We start from the raw sequence: 24028 nt of genomic DNA, 5'->3' as shown, positions 1-24028 counted from the left end.
TACTGGTATCCCTGTGTTACAACTGGGCACATAGAGGGGAAGTAAGGTCACATAGATAGTAAATGGTGGGTCTGGGATTCCAATCCATATAGTGAAACACTGGCAGCCCGATCCCTAATCATTATACCATGCTCTCTACGGCCATTGCGGTAAATATGTCTTGAATGAATGAATAAATGAATATGTTTGCAATAGTACTCTGTAGCTATTAACTTGATCTGCCTGTGTCTAACTAAAGACACACACATGCACACCCACACACAAATTTGTTGGTCCTTCAATGGATGATATCTTCTCTTTTTTTTTTTAACTTTATTTATTTACTTTGAGAGAGACAGAGTGTGAGCAGGGGAGGGGCAGAGAGAGATGGAGAGAAAGAGAATCCCAAGCAGGCTCTGTGCTAATGGTGCAGAGCCAGACGCAGGGCTTGAATTCACAAAACTGAGAGATCATGACCTGAGCCAGAACCAGGAGTCAGATGCTCAAACGACTGAGCCACCCAGGTGCCCCTGGATGATATCTTCATAAAATTTTTCTTCTCTTTAATAGATTGAAAGATGATTTGGGGATTTTCATTCACCTTTATTTTTTTTTTGAAGTCTGACAATTTGTTGTTTGGCAATCAAAAATACATATGCTTTTTTAAAAAAATGCATATACTTTTTAGCAACATAGATCTCAACTTTTGCTGGGCTGTGGATTTGTAATTCAAATAAGTGAAATTTGCCAAATCCAAACCACGTCTTGTTTCCTAAATGGTACTTAAATGTGTGGATTCAAAGAGATGGCCGTAGTCATTCCACAGAGGGTCAAATGTCTTTATCTTTCTGGGTCAAATCAAATTTAGGCTCCTTGGTTTATTGCTCAACACCCGGTGCATTTTTATTCACAAGCCAAAGGTGTCACATCTGAGGAAATTAGTGCTGTACATTCCCTTTTCATGTGTCTGGATGAATGCTTAGTAGGGGTAACTTGAGATAAAATTGTGGAAAACATCCACTCTCAGAGCATAGTAAAGGAAGACTTGCTATGTGCTTTATGCCGCATCATTTCCTTTTACCTGACCTTCCCAGCAGGACCAGGGAACCATGAAAGTGTTCACTTGTGAGTAATTGTTAGAACCTGGGTAGCTTTGATTCATTATGTAGGTTTTACCTTCTGATATTGTAAAAGGAAGCGTGACGTGACAATCTCGGCTGGTGGTGAACAATGTTCCTAAAAACTAATTCAGAATTGTTAGTGTGCTAAAGTGAATCTTTGGAAGAAGACCAGGACAGTTAGCAAATGACCCATTGAAGATGCAATAGTTGAACGGGGCCTTATCACAAGGATAGGAGTTGGAGGTATGCCTTCGAGAAGACCTGTATTCCCATTGGAGGGTGTGGCTCTGAGGTGGAACACACAGGTTGAATAAAGGAGGGAAGGAACAGTTGGGTGGGCTATCGAAATATTTTGAGTAAACAAAGGTCAAGGCAAAGCCCTCTGTAACCTGCATCAGCCTCCCTCCCCTTTTCTCAAAAACCTCCGCCAATAAACCATACAGTGTAGGTAAAGGGAGTGCTTGATACGCAATGCAGCTGTAAGACAAATGTTGCAGGCGTCCCTGCTCCCAGTCACATTGTCACCTCTGAAGAAACTCCTGTATGGACCTAGCCCTCATTTTCAAACAGAGAGTTACTGGGGGTGGAGGGCATCCCATTCAAACAACCATTTGAGGCTTTTTCCAGTTGTAGGGCAAATCCTTTCAGATGTCCCTTCTTAGTAAACATAGGCTTGTTTGCCCTAAAGAAACTAAATGTAAATATGAATTGTAGGAATTTGTGCCATTGCACTGACTTCAATTAAAAGTACACGGTGTTTGATCTCAGTGCCTATTGGCATACAAGATCCTCAGTAAATTAGTTTCTACCTTTTCCATTTATGTCATTCAGTTTATTGTTGTAGTTTTTGTATTTCGGGGCTTTTTTTTTGGAGAAAGAGGGTGAGCGTGCACACACGAGTGGGGCAGAGGGGCAGAGGGAGAGAGATAGAATCTTAAGCAGCTCCAAGCCCAGCACAGCCCAGCACGGGGCTCCATCAATCTCACCACCCTGAGATCATGACCTGAGCCAAACACTTAACCAGCTGAGCCACCCAGGCGCCCCTATTGTTGTTTGCTTTTAACTTTCTCATTTATTTTCCTTTGTTCTCTTTTAAAGGAGAGATTTAAGGAAGCTGAGGAAATATACCAGGCTGGAATAAAGAACTGTCCAGACAGCTCAGACTTACACAACAACTATGGGGTTTTCTTAGTTGATACCGGTGAGTAAAATTAAAGAGAAACTGTTCTGTTGAGATTAGATAATACTATGTATCAAGCAAAATGGCAACCACCCCAATAATGTCTCAGAAGTACCATTCACTTCTGGGCTTGGCAGGAAACTCACACTGTTGACAGTCACATTGCACTGTGGGGCTGTCATTTCTCCAAATCTTCAAGCTCAGCTCAGCAAAATCTGCCCAGTTCATACAGCTCTAAGGAAAACTCCCCAGGTGTCAGGAAGTAGCCTTGATGATTTAATGAGTAGCAGTCCTTTGAGTATCATTTATACAAGTTCATATACCTAAGATGATGAAACATTCCTCGGCAATGATGCAGAACTTGCCTCTGAATCTAGTTACGAGCAGATGGAAAATACTTTTCCACATCTGATAAAAAAGCCTCCAGAATTGTTTCATCATTCTTTACTTGATATACATTACGGAAACCATATTATTGTAACTGATAAGAGTACTCTTACATGACAGATGCTATATAAAATATACTTACTCCCTCTTATTAAGGCAACACTTTACTGAGCAGGGATTCTGTTTCCTTTATGATTTGTGTCCTATATGCTGTTGGCATGCTATGAATACCTATAAAGAATCAAAAGATATTTGAATTTAATGCAAAAGCACCATTTTGTTCTCATTGAGTATTGGACTATCTGCCTTGTGGTAAAATTCTATTTTAATTATTTTGTCAGTATGAATGCTCAAAAGGGTGTTTATTTTCTAGTATATCTGAAACTTTTCTTTTTTATAGAATGTAAATTTACATTCCAAAACTCCTGGGAAACGTCCCTTATTTTTGCATGTAAAATTGTTTTGTAGTGCCACCTGCTGGTTTGTTAGCAACACAATAATACATTAAGTGTCATGAAGATCTAAAAACCCAAAGAGACCCCCTCCCTGTTGGTCTCGTCTTAGCCCTCTTCCTTCTACTTCAACAACAAATAATGCCACTCCCCTAGAAATCTCACTGGCCACCCTGTGTACCTTCTCATCACTCCCTTTGTATTCATGTGTTTTATACTAGTGAAATTCTCCCTATTACCAGTGACCTATGTATATATACATACATGGTATCTCGTTTAATGCCTAAGATGTCTGCAGGTAATAAACATTCCATTTTCAGCCACTTAGATAAGATTTCACTAGGAAGCTTCTTTGGGGACCTTATCGGAGGCTTGATTCTAGTTCTGGTCTTCATCCTCAGTTGCCCTGGGATTTCTGTTAAGTCTCCTAAGTGCACTTGCACTTTAGTGTTTACATCTTTAAAGTAATACTTTTGTTTATTTTATAATAGCTCTTAAAGCCCAAGAGACAGCTAAATGGTATCTAAAGGCAGCTAACTAGTATCAAAAATACCTGTGAAGATCATTTAATTAAAATATTTTAAAATATGTAATGCGTTGGATACACACAGGGTAGCATTATTATTATTATTATTATTATTATTATTAAAACCCCATTATATAAATCCCATTTAACAAGAATGTATCATTTTTAAAAAGATTTTCAAGATCTGGCTGATACATACTTCGTTAAAGCAGTGCCTCGATTACTATGTTGCAGTACAGTAATTGAGACCAACCCTTAGAAATTGTTTCAGGACAGGTTTGTTTCTATAATAGCCTATTCTGTTTTTTAGTATAATGAGAAGCAACAATATCTCACATAAATAACAATCATTGATGATCTCAAAACATCATACTTGCTAGGGCAATGGCCAGAAAACACTTTGGCTAAAATGATACGTGTAATAAAAGAAATAGATTTTAGTTTTCATTGCTTTTTTACTATTAATTTCCTTGGAAGTGGGAATGAATAGTAAAAGGGCCCAAAGTTACGCAGTGGCAAGGAGATGAAGCCAAAATACAAGCTAATTTACACACTGAATCATTGATGGTATGACTCAGTAATAGAAAGAAGAATGATCTACCTCAGAAGAGAAATTGAAGAGACTCGTGCGTTGTATAATTATTTCCAACTACCACTGATTACAGGCTCTCCGGAGAAGGCAGTGGCCCATTACCAGCAGGCCATCACACTCAGCCCAAGTCATCACGTAGCTATGGTGAATCTGGGGAGACTCTACAGGTCATTGGGCGAGAACAGTTTGGCCGAAGAATGGTATAAACGGTAAAATTCCTTTTCTTCACTTTGTAAGTTGCCCAAGGATGTCACTAGTTGCCCTCCCAATTTTTACGTAATTGAAGCAGACATGCCTTTAGAATATTAACAGATTTTGCCTATTCAGGCAACACAGAGTCTCATCTCCAAAGAAAATAAAACCAAACCCTTAATGGTGTCCCAGTGAATGGCCTTTCTGCCTGCTGGTTAGAACACGGTGCTAAACCAAGGTTGGAATGTAATTCCTGCTTTGGTCAGTCCATTGTTTTCTGAGGCTATGGACTGCAGCCCAAGCCATAAATAGCAGTTTCAAAAATGGATGTAGTGGAAAGACTATGCATACATCAGAACAAGTCTATCACCATTAATGGAAACGATCCTTGGAGCTCAGTGTGCGTATTGATAGGTCACTAGAGACATTTTTATAGTCAGAGGGCGGCGTCATGATCTTTTTAAAAAACAGTCTTCTTGATTATAAAAACCAGAGACCAGGGGCGCCTGGGTAGCTCAGTCAGTTAAATGTCTGACTTCGGCTCAGGTCATGATCTCACAGTCCGTGAGTTCGAGCCCCGCATTGGGCTCTGTGCTGACAGCCTGGAGCCTGCTTCAGATTCTGTGTCTCCCTCTTTCTGACTCTCCCCCGTTCGCCCTCTGTCTTTCTCTGTTTCAAAAATAAACAAACATTTAAAAATAAATAAATAAATAAAATAAAAAAATAAAAACCAGAGACCATGTTGAAGCAGAGTCTCCAACTGTGGACTGTCATCCCTAAATCTGCGTTTTGAGCTGTCGAAAGGTACCTATTAGAAGTGTCACTTCATCTTTCTGAAAACTTAGCGCACTGCAGGTGTCCCGCAAAGCTGAGATATTATCACCTTTGGGAGCGCTGTATTATAACACTGGCCGATATGAGGAAGCTCTGCAGATCTACCGGGAAGCTGCGGCCCTCCAGCCTTCTCAAAGGGAGCTCCGCCTGGCCCTGGTAAGTAGATTGCTAAAGAAAATGAGGCGGGAACACACAGGGTGCAGTGCAGAGAGTTGGAGTCAGAAGCCTCAGAACTTCAACTAGGATGCTACAGTATATCTGTTTCCTGACTATCCATGTAACCAGTGTTAGAGCCATTCACCAAACACACAGACACTAAAAACTTTTTTAAGTTTTTGGTTCGAAATGATTTCAAACTTTAAAAATTTGCAAGAATAGTAAATAGCTCCCGTACACCCTTTCACCCAGCTCCATCAATTTTTAGCATGTTGATGAATTTGTTTATCAATGCCTTGTGTATATGCATCCATATATGTACCTATGTACATATTTAAGTATGTGTGCAAACGCATAGTATTTTTTTGTGAGCCACATGACAGTTATAGACCCCACCCCCTTTATTTCTAAGTACTTCAGCAAATAGTTCCTAAGAACAAGGACATTCTCTAATACAACCACAGTATGATTATCAAGTTTAGGAAATTAGTATCAACAATATTTTTTAATTTCAATTTGGAAATTTGCATTTTTGTTACTCTTTTTTAGATTTGTAACAAATCAAACTCGTTATAAATGCAATGTCCTGTTGAAACCATAAGAAATCATTTCTTTTTTAAAATATTTAGTCAACTTTTTAAAAAAGTCACAAGTCATTTCACTGATGTCTTTGGTGTCCCTGCTATTCACGTATCATGCATTATTCTCCTAAATAAATAAACAGAAATGAACAACAAAAAATTAGAACCTGTAAACTGTGGGAATTCAGCTCCCTCTGTGAATCTCAGGTAGAAGCTGAACATTTTTTTTTCTGGAGTGTTTCTGACACGCCTCTATTCAGAGATGCTGTATTTGATGAAGTGATGACAAACTGGCTCTGAAGCCAAGGTCATGTGGTTTTGCAGGCTCAGGTTTTGGCTGTAATGGGTCAGACAAAAGAAGCTGAAAAGATGACCAACCACATCGTGTCAGAGGAGACTGGATGCCTCGAATGCTACCGCCTGTTGTCAGCAATCTACAGCAAGCAGGAGCGCCACGACAAGGTAGAGGGACACGGGAGTCGTTTGGATCCACAGGTGGAAGATGGTGCGCACCTGACTGACTCTCCAGTCTGCACGTTTACAAGGCGGAGCAGTCTTGACTATCATCCGTTGGCATGGCCTATCTTATGGATGTTTTTTGCAGATATCCCCTTAACTGCTAATATGTCCCCTTGAAATATTTTCTTGACTAATCTTTTGTCTAAAGATTTTATGTGAGGGGCACCTGGATGGCTCAGTCAGTTAAGTATGCAACTCTCGATTTCAGCTCAGGTCATGAGCTTCAGTCTGTTAGATTGAGCTCTGCTGACATCTCAGAGCCTGCTTAGGATTCTCTCTCCCCCTGTCTCCCTCTGCCTCTCTCTCTCTCTCCCTCTCTCTCTCTCTCTCTCTCCATCCCCCCCCCAAAAAAAATAAATAAATATTTAAAAAATAAATAAAGATTTTACGTGCTATTATCTCAGTTTGTTTTCACCTAACTCTATAAATACTAACTTTATATGCTCTGTCATTTGTATGCTTTATCATTTTCCATGTTCCTTCAAGTATATTTTTGTAGAGTCCTTATAACACCCTTATATAGGTCAGTGACCCTGTGTTGCAACTGTTATTGTTTATCTCCATTTTAAAAGTAACATAGCCAGTAAACTTATGAACTGACTCAACAAAATATTTATTGAATGTCTGCTATATGCCAGACACTGTGGCAGGTACCAGGAATAAAGCGGCATAATAAAAACAAACAAACAAACAAACAAAAACCACTTTTGTCCTCATGGAGTTTATAGTAGAAGAGGAAACCAAGATTTAAAAAGCAATCGCAAAACAGATATAAAATTATAGCTGTGCTCAGTATGTCATGAAGAGTGACATGGTTCTCACAGGCATATAATCAGGGACCTGAGTGATCTGGGAGGTTAGGTTCCCTGCAGAGTGATATGAAGGTGAATGCTGAATGATAAATAGGAGTTATTAGACAAAGGAGGGCAATGAAAAGCATTCTAGGCAGGATAAAGTATGTGCAAAGGCCCTGTGGCAGCAGCAAGTAGCAAGCCTGAGGGATGGGCATGAAGGGAGCAGGGCACTGTGTAAGATAATGGCTGTAGAGGTTGCTGGGGACAACACCCCACAGGGTGCGGGACCAGGGCAAGGCTTTTGTTTCATATCTTGGGAGAAGCTTTGGGGTTTTTTTGTTTTTGTTTGTTTTTTGTTTTTGAGAGAGGGGGTGGGGAGTGAGCAAGGGGCAGAGAGAGAGAGAATCTCAGGAGGGGCAGAGAGAGAAAAAGAGAAGAAGGGCTTGTGTTTACCTGAAGTGGAGCTCAAGCTCATTTGAAGCAGGGCTCAAGCTCACCAATGTGGGGCTCAAACTCACGAACTGTGAGATCATGTCCTGAGCCAAAGTCAGACGCTTAACAACTGAGCTACCCAGGCACCCCAAGCTTTTGGGATTTTATGGAGAAAAGCAGCATGGTGAGGTTTGTGCTTTGAAGGGATCCCTGGCTGCAGGGGATGGGGCAGTGGGTGCTGGGGGGGGCGGTGGTGGGAGGGGGCCAGAGTTGGCACCAAGGACCTAAGAGGAGGCCATGATTGGAGGGGTCCAGACGGACACAGGCAGGGCAAAACAAATGATGCCAGATCTTGTTTCCTTTCAGCTTTATCACATGATCTTCCTATGGAATGGTCAAGGACATTTCATTGTCACTAATATAAATGGAAACCCTGGAGTATAGGGAAATTATCTGGTCAGGGCCACATTATTTCTCAGTGAGAACATCAGAGAGAATGAAGAATGTGTTTTGATTGTCATTTACCACACCAGCTAATACATAAGAACAAAAAGTATACATTTTATCGTTTAAGTTAGTTTTTCTTCATCTAATCTACTTATTCTGTCTTATTTTCAAACCTGTTATAGGCACTTGATGCTATAGACAAAGCTCTCCAGCTGAAGCCAAAGGACCCTAAAGTCGTATCTGAACTTTTTTTCACAAAAGGAAACCAACTAAGAGAGCAGAATCTTCTGGATAAAGCTTTTGAGGTATAAACACTTAATAAAATTATGTTATTAAATGAAGGGATTCAGATTAATACTCTCAATCTTTAATGAAGCATATGTGGCAAAATTTAAGATCATTGGCATGTTTGTGGAGTGAATTTTCTGATTAATTACCATGATGTTATATGTTTCGTTTTTATCATTGAGCCTTTGGATTTTTAGTATTCAGAGTTCTGCAATACCTCCACATTATTTTCTGAATGATTACTTTTAACTTGGTGCCTAAAGCAATTCCACATTTTTCCCTCAAACCAGTTTCTCTCTCTGCCACCCTCACTCTCTCTGTTTGCCTGCAATAACCCTCTAGTCTGGGTGGACTAGTGCTGAATAGCTTTGGCATTTCCACACATCCTTATAACATCCTTCTACACTCCCCCCGTCCCCAATTCCCCACAGATTCCCTGTCAGAATCCACTAAGACGCAGCCTGTGTCCTCCTCCTTCTGGAAGCTCATCTGGCCTATCCTTTCTCCTTGGACTATCCTTTCTTGTTTCCCGTGAACTTTTAAAACATTTACTGTCTCTACAAGTCATTTGAAAGTATCATATATTACACTGTATTGTTAGGTCTCTTTCTCCTCTCCCTCTGTCTTCTCCGTCCCTCGCCTCCCCACCCCCTCTGGGCCCCGTGCATAACGCCTGCTCCCCAGTTAGATTAGACTTCTCCTTATAGAAGGGGACTGCTTCCTTCTGTGTTCCAAAACATAACATCTTGCATCTTATAGGCATTCAAATAAAATTTATACACAGCTTGAAATCAAAACGATATTGCAAGCAAATAGAAATGTTATAGAAATACCAAGCATTTCTGGTAAAGCCACAAGTTGGAATTAATGAAGTCATAAAATTACACTAAATACAACATGGGGAAAGTAAAATTTTAAATGATATTGTTTTTGAAAACAGTGAGTGATTTTTAAAATATTCAAAAACACATGTAAAGATACTTGGGGAAACTAATTTGAATGTGAACCCTTAAATCAGAAACAGTGGCATATTTAAAGCAGAAAGTGTGCACTTTTCTCTGCCCTGTGAACATTTTTTTAATGTTTATTTATTTCTGAGACAGAGACAGAGCACGAGTGGGGGAGGGGCAGAGAAAGAGGAAGATACAGAATCCAAAACAGGCTCCAGGTTCTGAGCTGTCAGCACAGAACCCGACACGGGGCTTGAACCCATGAACTGCGAGATCATGATCTGAGTCGAAGTCAGATGCTCAACCGACTGAGCCACCCAGGTGCCCCTGTGAACATTTTTTAATACCTTAAGTTACTTATACCTAACATGACAATTTGATTAATGTGTAATTAAATTATAAATAGTTATTTGGTATCTATATCTGTATCTTATACATTGTATTGAAAACCAAAGTATTTTCTAGTTGCTTAACTAATAGATCAAATAATCATTTTAAAGTGGCCAGATTGGGGTGCTTGGATGGCTCAGTCGATTGAGCATCTGACTTCAGCTCAGGTCATGAATTCGCAGTTCATGAGTTTGAGCCCCACGTCGGGCTCTGTGCTGAGAGCTGAGGGCCCGGAGCCTGCCTTGGATTCTGTGTCTCCCTCTCTCTCTGTTCCTCCCCCACTCGTACGCCCCTCTCTCTCAAAAATAAAGATTAAAAAAAAATTAAAGTGGCTAGATCTATGAAAGGTAGGAGTAGGGCCTTGGGCTAACAGTAGCAGATAAAATCTATTAACATTTTTATTTATGATTACATGTATTCAGTATTTTAATCTTTGCAACAGTCATATAAGAAGGCTATGGTCATGGTCTCCATCTTACAGTTGAATAAACTGAGACTCAGAGGTTGTGTAACTTGCTCAAGGTCACAGGGGGTAAGAGATGGAGCTGGGATTTGAATCCAGGTTCCTAACTTCTACCCTACACCCTCATCTCTGTTGATAGAAATTAACCCGAGACACTTTCTTCAGGTTTACTTTAGCAGCTTTTTAAAGGCATAGTTTCTTATCGTTTGCTTGCTTCTTTTTTTAACGTTTATTTTTGAGACAGAGAGAGACAAAGCATGAACGGTCAGAGAGAGGGAGACACAGAATCCGAAACAGGCTCCAGGCTCTGAGCTGTCAGCACAGAGCCCGACGTGGGGCTCGAACTCACGGACCGCGAGATCATGACCTGAGCCGAAGTCGGCCGCTCAACCGAGCGAGCCACCCAGGCGCCCCACGTTTGCTTGCTTCTGTTAAAACTAAAGTACAGGAGGAATGGACCAGATTCTGTTTACTTCACGAATCTGTTCCATTGGAGTCTTGCTAATGAAAATAGCAAAGACATTAAAATATACACACGGATCCTTAGCTTTGAAATTGAAAGTAGCACTCTTCGCCTTTAGCTTTATTTAGGGGACCACTCTTAAGTGCAGACCCAGTGGAGAACGTGCCTGTGACGTTAAACAATGTGCAAAATATTACAAATATGCCGCACAGATATTACATTTAATGGGATACACATTTTCAGACCAAAAGAAGTATTTGAGGGAGAAGTAACTCTCTTCAGACCTTTCATGCAGCAGAAGATAAAGGAAGACTGTAATGATTAAAACTATCCCCTAGGAAAATGGATGTCCTTAAAGAAGTAAGAGCATCCTGTCACGGCAAGTATTTCAGCATAGGCTGAATAAACATGCCAGTGACATTGTGAAAGGAGTTGCCACACTAGGGCTAAGCTGTGTGGGAAAATACTCGAAGATGCTGATTATTAAAAAGAAAAGTATTCTTACAAACTCCATTTACAGTGACTAAGGCCAAAGCAGTTTTCTTGCAGATCAAGACCAGAGAGAAATGATGCACTGTAATAAAACCACCTGGATTCCACAGGTGTCCTCAGGCTCTGCAAGCAAATCACACAGTTCAGTTTCCTCCACTTCCGAATCATCCATTTTGAAAAATAATTGAAATAAACGGGAACACCTGTGAGCTAGTGGTGTCTGCTTCCATTGTATTAACCATTTAAATTCTCACTGATGAAGAAAGTGGTTTCCACGTCTGTAGCATGAAGCATGGGTTCTCGTTACTCAGCCTGAAGATGTTTCTTGTATGTTTAGAGCTACAAAGCAGCCGTGGAACTGAATCCAGATCAAGCACAGGCCTGGATGAACATGGGTGGAATCCAACACATCAAGGTAGGAGAATAATTCACTTCTGTGTGGACTGGCTTTTCTTTGCGCTTTCTCTTTCTGTCTTTTCTCTCGAAAGATTGAGAAAGTATTGTTTATTCCCTCTTTGAGTTGTCTGAACACCAAAAACATAGGTGTTTAAAAGTGAAATTAGGAGTTTATGTTCATCTTGTATTATCGTGATATTGAATATCATGAAACCATTTTAAAAATAAATCTATACAAATTAAATCCCATGATTTTACTTAACATAAAGAAAATTGTGTGCACTTAGGAGAAGTATCATCGCACAGCAAGTGGAATCTGCTTATGTGAACTAAGTCCTTGTTGGAGCTTAGCGTAGCTCATTGTCCTACAGTTTAACTCACGGTCAAGACTACAGTGTTACTTTACATATCACTTTACTATTTCTTGTATCGAATGCGCCTTTTACCCCCTAATCTTTTTCTGAAACACAAGGCTGTTTACTTGTGGGTTTGTTTTTTATTCTTCCAAAAGAAAAAGCTACCTTTGAGAGAAGCATTAAAAATGACCTGGGGAGGACTGCTGTCTGTAACTAATGAACTCAAAGACTCACATTCACTCGTTCATCCATTCATTTGACAAACATGTATACAGAGCATGCTATGTGCCAGGTACTCTTTTTGGGAGCACTGGAAATAGAACACTGAACAAATAAGACAAAAGTGTCTGTCTTCGTGAAGCTAGCGTTTAGTAGGGGAGACTGGTAATAAATAAATACATACATGCATACATACATAATATATATACATACATATATATACATACATATATACATATGTGCATACATACATACATATATAAAATATATCATGGTGCTATGGGGTAAGAGCTGAAATTTAAAATTAAGGTGGCTGGGAAGGCCTTACTTTAAAAGTTATTTTGAGTAGAGAACTGAAGGGAACAAGCTGTGTGGCACAACAGGGAAAGAGCATGTGCAAAGGTCCTGAGGTATGAGAGTACCAGCTGTGTTTGAAGAACAGGGAGGAGGCAAGTAAGATGAAATGGTAGAAGCCAGAGTCAAAGAAGACACAGGGCCAGAACATGCAGAGCCTTGAAGGGGGATTGTAGGGTCCTTGGCTTTTATGCCATGCCAAATGAATTGGGGTCCTTGGAGGACTTTCAGCAGAGAAATGCCATGGTCTGACATGTTTTCAAAGGATCACTCTTGTTTAGCTAACCTATTTCCAGGCTTCTACCTGTCTTTATATTGATAAAATAACAATATAGTGATTAGGATTTAAACAAAAGCCTAATAGGGTTCACTATTAAATGGAAACTGGTCATTCTCAAAAACACAACAAAACAAAAAGGTGACTCATGATTATGCAACTGGAAGGTAATAATGGGATAGTTACTCTGTGACTGACAGCCTTGGTCTAATAGAAGAACATGGATGGCGAATCCAAACATGACATTTATCAGGGCAGAATAACCTGAGCTCTGACCTTAATGATTTTCTGGGGTGTCCAACAGTATGAACTTACTTTTCGAATAGTAACATAATTTTAAATAGTTAAATAGCATGTTAAATAGTTACATTTTAAAATAATGCACGCTCAGTATGTTTTTAGATGGGAGTGTGTCTGCAACTTAAAGCAGCTGGGTTCCCCTGTTAATGTAAAAAGTCCAATAAATATACTCAAGACTTTTCCAGAAAGTCTGGAAATACAGGGATAATAGTACATTCATTGGACTCTCAGATTAACAAGTGAATCCATGCTTTCCATATAGAGGTACTTCCCCTAAAAAGGTGTCTGGAGGGGCGCCTGGGTGGCGCAGTCGGTTAAGCGTCCGACTTCAGCCAGGTCACGATCTCGCGGTCCGTGAGTTCGAGCCCCGCGTCGGGCTCTGGGCTGATGGCTCGGAGCCTGGAGCCTGTTTCCGATTCTGTGTCTCCCTCTCTCTCTGCCCCTCCCCCGTTCATGCTCTGTCTCTCTCTGTCCCAAAAATAAATAAAAAACGTTGAAAAAAAAAAATTAAAAAAAAAAAAAAGGTGTCTGGAGGTTGAAGAAAGATCTGTTAAGTGTATGACTTTAAAATGTAATGAGCACAAGATTAAAAATTAGTTTATGCAGCTTTTCATCTCTGCAAACATCACGTATTAGGTTAAACAATATAAAATGGCCATGTTTGGAGTTTAAAAATGGCCTCATATCAGTGAATTCATACAATGCAATCCAGTGTAAATGTGGATTGGGATGTGGTCATATAGATGCCACCATTAGGAAGCAAAAGTATTATCATGAGATCCTAAAGAGCAATCGTTAGCTTTCTGTCTTTTTGCAGAAAGTTAGCCCTTAGTAGCAGAGTGCTCCCATCAGTGTCAGCCCATCCCAGGCTCGCTCCTTCCCCGAGCCCGGGTGAAGCTTAGGATACTGAGGTTGCCAGTTGGAATAAGGCTTTGCAAGGAGGCGGCATGAAGAGATGAGAAGAGAGTTGTCTCTTGTTTATACTGCTTGGTAATAAAAGATAATTATTATGAAGCTCTATAAAGGATGGAGTGGATAGAATAAAAATCTAAAATACATTCTTTATAAACACACAATTGCATCAACTGGGCCATACCACAAAGTACTATTTTCAGTACTGTCCTATGATAAGAATATGCATTTTCTAGAATGGCATTGTGCAGTAGACCTCTCTGTGATGTTGGAAATGCTCTGTATCTGCATGGTCCAAGGCAGCAGCCACTGGCCCATGTGGCTGTTGAGCCCTTAAAATGTGATTGGTGCAACTGAGCAACTGAATTCTTTTTTTTAAATATAATTTATCATCAAATTGGTTTCCATACAACACCCAGTGCTCATCCCAACAAGTGCCCTCCTCCATGCCCATCACCCACTTTCCCCTCTCCCCCCACCCCACATCAACCCTCAGTTTGTTCTCAGTATCCAAGAGTCTCTTATGGTTTGCCTCCCTCCCTCTCTGTAGCGTTTTTAAATTTATCATAATTGATTTCAATTTAGATAGCCATGTGGGGTCAGTGACTCCCATAGTGTAGATAGCACATTCCTAGAAATCAGATCATTCAGATTTGCTACCTTAGCATCTCAGAATTGACTCAAGAGATATAACTTTTAAAGAGTAATAATAAGGCTTCCAGTTTAATCAAGAAAAGAGCAATTTGAGGAAGAAAAGATAACTCTAGGAGTACATTTTATATGAAAGGATAAAGAAAGCTGATGATCAAAGAAGGAAATGCCAACGCACTGGACTGAGGGCTAAATTCAGGGAAAACTCTTGGAAGAGCAACTTCCAGGTCAGCTGAAGTACAAGCATATTTTCAGAGCACACATGTTCAGTCATCTGCATGTGTGTGCTAAGCCTGATACACATCACAAGACACTTGGAAGTTAAATGCTGGAGTTGAAAAAAATAATAATTGAATGTAGCAAACCCAGGTTCTCACTTGTTCAGAATTCTGTTTAGCCTCTTGGGAGACTCAAGGTTAATAATCAGAAACGTTTTGGGGCGCCTGGGTGGCTCGGTCAGTTAAGCGGCCGACTTCGGCTCAGGTCATGATCTCGCGGTCCGTGAGTTCGAGCCCCGCGTCGGGCTCTGTGCTGACGGCTCAGAGCCTGGAGCCTGTTTCAGATTCTGTGTCTCCCTCTCTCTCTGACCCTCCCCCGTTCATGCTCTGTCTCTCTCTGTCTCAAAAATAAATAAACGCTAAAAAAAAATTTAAAAAAAATAATAATAATAATCAGAAATGTTTTCCTTTTCTGCCATTTCCACCCTCCTTTTCACCACTATGGCGAGCCAGTGCTCTAAGTGGACAGTGTCTGCATAAACCTGGATGGTCTTTTAATAATGACAACAATGGTAGCATCAGATTGAGTGTTCACTGTGCGTCAGGCAGTGTCCAAGCTCTTAACATGTATTCACTCAGCTGGAAGATAGTTAAGCATTCAGTGAATATTAGTTGCTAGTCGCGACCTAGTACTTTCACTTAGAAATGCTGTTTTAAATTGTGATGGGAATTCAGAGCATAACTGGTTTTCTTCCACATGGAGCTGCAATTGAGCATAAAATAGAGCAAACTGAAATTTGGGGGAATGGAGAGAACACTCACAGTCATAGTTAGGAGACATGGCAGGACACGGATCTGAAAGAGGGTGGACCAAATAAGGAAGGTAAAATTTAGTTGCAGAAATGGGCCTGGAAAACAAGAATTGTGACTAATTTGCTCAGAACCATCTGGGACGGGGCACACATGGTTTCCAGTTAGAAAGCCATTGAACAAAGCAGATAGGGGTCAACAGAGGGTGGTGATAGGTGTCTTTAGCAGGTCCAGGGTGACGTGCCTTCCTTCCCGCTTTAAGAGGATCCAGCAGGTACGTATTGTCACACGCCTTGGGTAAATTTAACCCCATATTCCTATAAGTTCTTTTCATTACATAAAAACTTACATTTCCATTACAGCCTGTATTAGGCAAAAGTTGCTTTTATGTCTTAAGCTGGAGATGCAAATAACTTCTACCACTAAAGAGTTACAGTGGATTTCTACTTAATCATCACAACTTGTGCAGTTTCAAAAACATTTCCCACAGATCTCCCTCCATTCCGTCTTTCTCTCCTCTTTCTCTCTCTGAATGTCTAGCCATGGCTCCATGTGATTACTAAGGAATAGTTCCATTATGAAATGACAGCCTCATGCCCTACATTAGTAGAATTGAAAATCTGTTTTTTTGCCATTTCACCTTACACTATAACTCTCATCCCTCACATTCTCCAGCTGGCCTGGTACTTAAAACAAATGGATTCTCCAAAAGCACCAACAGATAAGGATAAAATTTTGCCCATGCAGTCAGGGGTTCCTTCTGAGGACATATGTATTCAACTGGGCCAGAAGGTCTGTTTCCTAGTCTCCCTGTTCTCCAAGAGAGTTCCAATGGGTCAGAATAGATCATTGTTCCCTTTCTTTTCCCCACAGGGAAACTATGTGTCCGCAAGAGCTTATTATGAGAGAGCCTTACAGCTGGTTCCAGACAGCAAACTGCTGCAGGAAAATCTCGCCAAACTGGATCGCCTAGAAAAACGATTACAAGAAGTTCGAGAAAAGGATCAAACATAAGCAGCACTGGAACCAGTCTCGAGGGACAGTGCTGGTGCCTCTGGAAGAGGAAAAAGTGATGCAGGCTCGCTTTCACAGCAGCAGCAGGGGGGCAACAAAGAAGCTTTCCTGTCTCTCTGCGTTCAGGGGGGCACATTTAGGGACACCGCTGGCACCTCTGTGCTGAGGGACTTGCATTTCCATGGAAGAAGACAGAAAGAGCAAGCAAGAGCTAGGCCTGAGAGGAAGGAAAACAACTACTACACGTTTTGCAGATTTTTGTTGGCTTTAATTCCAGATTTCCCTTCATCTGTTTCTCTGCTTTCCCAGCCTGAGAAGCTAATTCCATCTCTTAGTGTAGACTTTTATGTCCCAGAAATACATGGGCTTGAAATGCTATGAAGGGAGAGCAGCTCTTCTTAATGAGTTTTTTCAAAGAGAATAAAATCTCTGGGATAACCATTTGGGAAATTCCACCAAGAGGTAGCTCATTGAATTCTCCAGAACTGGAGATGAGTAATAGTTTGTGTAGAATCTTCTGGAATATATGGGGGAAAGGGCTCTTGTTAAGTGAGCTCTGCCTATATTCCCCTGGGGATAATCCCCCTAGAGCCCAATTGAAGAGTAAATTAAATTCCACTCTGATGCAATCTTTTCCTGTTGCCTAATATATCAAAAAAAGGAAGCTTCTGGAATTGTGTATGTGTATTCTTATCCCTAGGGGAAAATCAAGGATCTTGGTACCCCTAATTCTTTATGGAAATGTTTAAGATTATTTTAATTTTATTACGAGTATTACTAGAGTAGTGGTTCTGCTCTAAGATTTCAGAAGTGCTTTTAGAATCATAAATGTTTCTGCCTCCACATATATTGTTATTTTGGTGGAGAAAAAATAGTATATTCTACATGAGAAATATTAAAGATATTAACTAAGAGAAATGTTCTACTTTGTTATCTTAACGTTCAGTCATCCAGAGATTTATTATTTTTTTGAAAACTATATTTAACCATTGACGAATCTTTACAGTATATCACAGAAATCTTCACAGACTATAAACAGATGGAAAGGGAGCTCTATTGATTTGTCTACTGGGTCTCAATGAGAATTCTGCACTTAGAACATGAGTGATGGAAACTTGGAGTTCTCGGTTCTGTATTTATAATTTTGGAGATTTCATGGAGAATGCTGAAAAAATCTAGGGGAAAAAAATCTCAATTTGTAATTTAAAAAATATATATTTATATTTAAAAGATAGAGGTAGCAAAGTTGAATTTACAATTTGACCTTTGTTTTTTAGTGTTATTTATTTCATAACTTATAAAATATTTAATATATATGTGTACACACATTTTTTCCTGTACATACTGGTTTTAATAGTAGCTTTCAGAACTGATCATACAAAAATTACAAATCTGAATTACAAAGTAGTTGAGTTTTAACAGCCCCTCAAAAATTTTGTATTGATTATTCACTTGCTGAAGCTAAAGAAATTAAGAATCAGACATCAGTGTTTGGGTGGTAATATATTTTGGAAGTGAAGAAATTGGAACACCTGATTCTAATTTGGCCATCATCATAACCTTTAAAAAAAAGGAGAAGAAGAAGAAGAAGAAGAAGAAGAAGAAGAAGAAGAAGAGAAGGAGGAGGAAGAACAACCACCAAGTGCTGTTCACAGCTCTGGGCCAGGTGGCCTAAACATGTAGTAGCCTGAAGGCACTCAGATTTCACGTGCTCAGACCAGGGCAGGGTAAAAAGTCTGTTTCTTCTCAGCACAGTATCAGGAAACACTGCCCCTCTATGTTGTTATCTTTTTGTCAAGGTAAGTCTAGTTAAAAAAAAACTTCTTTGGAAAGGGATGATGGAAGGAATACTTTAAATGCAAAGGATTACAGAATTTGAATTGGCATACATGTATTTGTATGCATCAATAATCCAATAATATATGTATTACCACTATGATCTTCTCTTTCTAATAGTCCTTTTAGCCTTATATATCATAACCTTTTCCAAAATTTTATTTAAAATATTTTTCTTGCCTTCAAAATTATACTTGTGTAGTCCTAAGGCCAAGAAATGTACTAGAGTTTATTTTAAATGATCAGCCCACTCCCAAATTGAAAAGCATAAGCCTAGCTAAAAACAGTATCTAAGACTTTAATCACAACTTTTTAAAATAACCTGTAACCAAAACTCACACTTAGGAAATTAATGGAAAAGACTAAGCCCCAAGTTTTGAAAAGCTTTTTTTTCTCAGCCTGACTTGAAGGGCTGCTAAAGGTATGAGGGTCCATTAGTGGGAATAATTGAAATGGCAGTCACAGTGTAAAAGTTTCTAAGGGAAGGGGCCACATGACCTTCAGGAGACTTCTTCTATCTTCTTTTGGGTGCTTTTCTCTCTCCCCATGTCTTTCTGTCTCTCTCTGTCTCTCCCCCTCCCCTCAATCTCTCCTTTCATTCTGTCCCTCCTCCCCCTCCCCTTCTCACTATCACTCTGCCTCATTCTGTGTGCACACACTGGCAACTCTTTGAACATTAAAAGTAAGCACTGTTTGTTGGGTCAGATATTTTTATCCTGATTTAATAATGTCACTGAGATGTAGCCAATGAAATAGTTTTCATAGTTAAATAGTGCCTATAAGAAAATAAATCACATGTTATTTTTCAAAGATATTAAGTGTATTTTATAACTATTTTTATTTGGTTCTTGTAACATGAAAATAATATTCATTCTTATCAATAAAAGCAGGCTAGTCATGGAGATCTATCTAGATTGCCCTTAATAAAAGCATGCTTGGCATGAGAGTTGATAGCCCTTTCTGAGATGGAGTCTCAGAGCCAGCTTCATGAGCATGCACTTCATGTGGCCCCTCAGGGTCCTGCACTCAGGCACCCATGCTTGGTCAAAGGCTCTGCTTGAAATTCTTAATAATTTTGAACGACGAATCCTGCAATTCCATTTTGCGCTGGACCCTTAAATATGTAGGGTATCCTCAGCGGGAGGGAAGTTGACTGAGGACAAGACAGGAGTTGCTTTAGTCTGGGTGAACACTTGATCTGGTGATCAGTTTTATTTGTGACTGTGTTACTCTGGGCAGCATTTGCTTTTTTTTCTCAGCTACATTTCAAGTTCCTTGTGTACGCCTGTTCCCTCTTACTGCCAGTCTATCTAACCTGTCCTTCTGTCCTACCTAGAACCAGTTCTCCTTGTCTTTAAAATTCCCAGGAAATGACAGTCCCTTGACACAGGAACCATGACAATGGCTTTACCAGTTTATTTCAACCCTAAGAATTATTCAGAATTTTTTACATGATCCAGATGTTTTCAGTCTGTATTCATAAAACATGGTCCCGTGATGTAACATAGGTAAACTAAACCAAAGATTCAAATGCCTTGGAGGAAAGGAAATTTTATTTTAGGGAATCCTGAGATATTCTTTTGGGCTTATTTGTTTTGAGGTCTATCATAAAACAAAGAGGATTGTTGGCACTTTAATTACAACTTCCTATAATACTTCACAGCCCCTAGCATGAGACTCTGACATTTGTCACAGGTCATACCTCATCTGATGCAGGGGTTTATAGTGGTTGCACGATGCTTCTGGGCAACTGCTCTTCAATGGGACTAAATGAGAAAATCCAAACTGTTCTATACAAACCCACCTACAAAAGCTATAATTGGAGGGGGAATAAAAACAAATGTGTGGTTTCTTACTGTCTCTATTAAACATTCCAGGCCCCTCAGGTTGACGAGCCGCATTCAGCTGATAGTTGAGAACTAATCCCTCACACATACCGGCTCTCAAGCCTGGCTGGGCTGTAGGATCACCTGGGGACCTTTGGAAATCTCTGAGATGCTGGCTGCCCAGGTTAAGATGCTAATATGCAGCTAGGCTGCGGAACCACTGTGGGCTAACAACTTTAATGGACTTTTATAACCCTTCTCAAGTTGTGCTTTTAAATCTAGGCTACAATGAGCCAAAGAATTCTAAAGAATAATTGATGGCACAGTTGATTGGTTGAGACTATTGTTTCAAGATTGACAGGTCGGTTGGGTAGGGTAGTTTGCACTTGTGGCAGTTGGACTATAATTTGACCTTACATTTTTAGAATTCTTGGTCCTCAGATGGAGAGGAATTGCCATTTGTATACACCAGACAAGTCACCCAGTATGTAAAACTCAGAAGGTGTTCATGGCATAGAGTATATTCCTAAACCTACGTCTCTCTTGGTTATACACATGTAAACTTTGGTTAATTATTTCTTAATTGTACTCATTAGAATCAGTTTTTGAGGGGAAAACGAAAAAACTTTTGCTCTGATGTGTTAAGGATTTGCCTCTTACGTTAATCAACCTATAGGATATTAGTAACAAGAATCAAGGCAAATGTAGTTGTAGGCGGTTTGTTTGTTTTTAATTTTTCACCTAGTTTCCAGATCACATTTACTTTGATTAAATGGCATGTTGGTATCCCAATGATGACAAAATGTAATTATCTGACATCTTTTGGCATTTTAAAAGAGTAAAGACCTATCAAATCTTGCATTTAGGCTGCAATTAAGATAAAAGTTTACAATGCCAAATACACACACACACACACACACACACATACAAGGAAACATTATAACTTTTATAATTATTCTTGAAGTTTTGATGTAAAAAAATATGTTGAACAGTTCTTCAAAAAATAGCACCTCCTCCATTATTTTTGTTTTTAGGAGCCATTAACTTAAAGGGAAGAAATAAAATAACTATAATCAAAGGAGTGGTTTAATATCAGCAAAATAAAATGCTGCAACAGAATTGATGATATTCATGTCAGTCAAATGGCTCATATAAAAATGTGTTCTTTTTATCACCAAAGATCCTTTCAGTTAAAATCTTTTAGAGCAGGTAGCTTGTAAAATCAGTATCCATCACAATATATGGTTACGATTAGTTTGTAAGTGTAGATCATCATTTATCCCAAAATGGAAAGACATGTCTATGTCCAGAAATCCTGGAGTTTCTTCCCATTCTCAAGCGGTGCAAGTGGAGTGTATTTATGTCACATTGGGAAGTTTCCAGGGTGTATAACATGCCTTTGGGGTTGCCTTGCTAACCCAAAGAGGGGTGCACCAGTCCAAGAATCTGGAAATCTGGGTGGTAGACCTGTACTGCCCCGGAGGAACTGCCTCACCCTGGGCAGGCTACCTGGTGTTTCAGTCATGTTTATCACCCAGTGAGAGACTAGTTCGTTCTGTGAAACTATCAAGCTCTAAGTGTCTCCTGAATCCAGATTGAAAGCCCTTTACATCGAACAGATAACTGATTAGTGTTGCCCTTCATTTTAGAAATTCTTAAGATAATCACCGCATCAAAACACATACACAAACAACCATAAAAGGGACTGCACTGCCCAAGTGCTTTAACATGGCAGAGACAGTTACTCTTATTTTGTAGTCTGTACACATGAAAATGAAGTGATTTTGTTATGTTTCTGGGGAAAAAGTATTTTTAAAAATTTCCTCCTAAGGAATTAAAATATCTGTAGAAGCCATGGCTTGCTTTTCTAATGTGGAAATTATTTGCCTTGCAGATCCCTCCTTTTATCAGGGAGAAAATGACTTGCAGCCTGTTCTTTGTTCATGTTTTTGTTTCCTACTTTGATCAGTTGTATATAAATGTACATTTTTGTTACTTTTGCTGTGCCAGTTAGAAATCTACTTCCCATAAAGTATTTCTCCCATTTAAGTCCAATTATGTACACTTTGCTTAGGTCTTTCCAAAATAAAATTTATGTAAATGTTTATTTTATATAAAATATAATGAAAATAATTATGTCTCTTTCAGTCTCTCAAGTGCTCTGTGTTTAGTACCCATTGAAATCCATGTCACTAGATGGGTTTGCTTTAAAAGAAAAAAAAACTTCCTTCCTTCCCTGATTCATTCATTCATTCACTGCATTGTTCTTTGTGCTTCATGTCTGCTCTTTTGCACACCTCACAATGACGATTTCAGTCCTTATGCAGTTCTGATCTCTTCCTCTCATCTTGCTGAGTAGATGTCTTCACCCCTTCACAGAATAAACGAAAGTAGAAAACAGATATTCTCTCAGTATCCTATACTCATTCTACAAACTCACCTGTACTCAATTCTTCCCGCTCTGGATTTTGCCTCTTGTGAAGATTCATTCCATCCCTTAACCTCTCGTTTTCATCTTCAACTTCTTCCTTCTACTGGCTCTTGTGAATTCTCTTCTATTTTAAAACACATATACCGATAACCACCATCAAAATCATTTGGAAATAAAAATGAAGTCCTTCATGTATTTCTTTTCATCTCTAGCTGCTACCATGTCTTTCTTCCTTCTCAGCCAAACTGTTTGAGTGAATTGTCTTCACCTGTTTTTTCTACCTCCATCCTTCACATTCTCTCTGCTTCATAGTGATCTGTCCCTGCAACAAACATGCAAGTAATTGCTGTTTCTGAGGTCACCAATAATCCCCTTAGTGCTGAATCTTAGTGCAAAATCCCTTGTGGGACATGGGAGAGGGTTCTAGAGTTTACATCAGTGGTTTAGTCTGGATGGAAAAAATTTTGTACACAAAACATTATCTGCCCATGATTTGCTCATTGCTCATAGGTTAGTCACTAACACTCCTAATTGTACAACTATCCTTAGAGGTGGGGCTTCATTAAGGGTCTTGGAAGGCCTCCAATAGGAGAGTATCCTGCCATGATGAAGATATGTTCACATTAAAGGCAGATTTCTCATACATCACAAATCCAATCTGGGATAGTTCAGCCCACTCTGTCCCTTCTTGACATCCTTCCCTTACGTGTGTGTATGAATATTTCCATTTAGATGCTGTGACATCACCACAAACTCAACTTATACTTAAACCATCATCTTACTAGCAAATTTAAAACGAACAACCTATCAAATAGGTGTACAATTCATATTGAATAGCTCTTTTCCTATTTAATGGGAAGGCATTATTTTGGTAGGCCTATAAGGGACCAATCCTCATAAAAGGACAAGGTCTCACTTCAGGCTGTGAGTGTTGAACTCTGGAAACAAAGAGAGCTATTCTGTTACAGGAAATGAGACCATGCCCAACCCCAAGGAGACTTCTGGGTATGAAAGAAATCACTAAGTATCCTGCAAAGCTGTGTGTGCATCATGTGCAGAAGAGTGCAAACTGACGGAGTCTGCAGGCCCCATGTAAAGGTTAGCCATGAACTTGAACACTGTGGGTCCAACTATACTTGCACATCACATGAGCATTTTTCTTTCCCTCTCCCATTTTGTTTGGTAACAGC

General features: G+C 39.6%; 1 protein-coding gene and 1 long non-coding RNA gene across 3 annotated transcripts in view; one reads left to right on the top strand and one right to left on the bottom strand.

Annotated features, from left to right (window-relative positions):
• The window catches only part of TMTC1 (transmembrane O-mannosyltransferase targeting cadherins 1), a 624031-nt gene extending 601201 nt beyond the window's left edge, over positions 1-22830 (top strand). Inside the window, exons 14-20 of one of the 2 annotated variants that reach the window (XM_049625225.1) lie at positions 2199-2301; positions 4311-4446; positions 5275-5419; positions 6325-6462; positions 8375-8497; positions 11576-11653; positions 16605-22830. In XM_049625225.1, coding sequence (XP_049481182.1) covers positions 2199-2301; positions 4311-4446; positions 5275-5419; positions 6325-6462; positions 8375-8497; positions 11576-11653; positions 16605-16745 — 864 coding nt within the window. In that variant the 3' untranslated portion in view covers positions 16746-22830. The remainder of the gene's footprint in view (positions 1-2198; positions 2302-4310; positions 4447-5274; positions 5420-6324; positions 6463-8374; positions 8498-11575; positions 11654-16604) is intronic. The other variant, XM_049625224.1, reaches the window with a different exon arrangement.
• The window catches only part of LOC125918923 (uncharacterized), a 50662-nt gene extending 26993 nt beyond the window's left edge, over positions 1-23669 (bottom strand). The window contains exons 1-2 of the long non-coding RNA XR_007456618.1: positions 22848-23669; positions 2810-2898 (exon numbers count right to left, since the gene is read on the bottom strand). This is a non-coding gene — a long non-coding RNA (uncharacterized LOC125918923). The remainder of the gene's footprint in view (positions 1-2809; positions 2899-22847) is intronic.
• Positions 23670-24028: the final 359 nt, after the last annotated feature.

The sequence above is a fragment of the Panthera uncia genome, chromosome B4 (assembly GCF_023721935.1).
Source record: "Panthera uncia isolate 11264 chromosome B4, Puncia_PCG_1.0, whole genome shotgun sequence".
Classification (NCBI taxonomy): domain Eukaryota; kingdom Metazoa; phylum Chordata; class Mammalia; order Carnivora; family Felidae; genus Panthera; species Panthera uncia.
The sequence above is the reverse complement of the archived record's forward strand: the minus strand, read 5'-3'. Positions and strand labels throughout refer to the sequence as shown.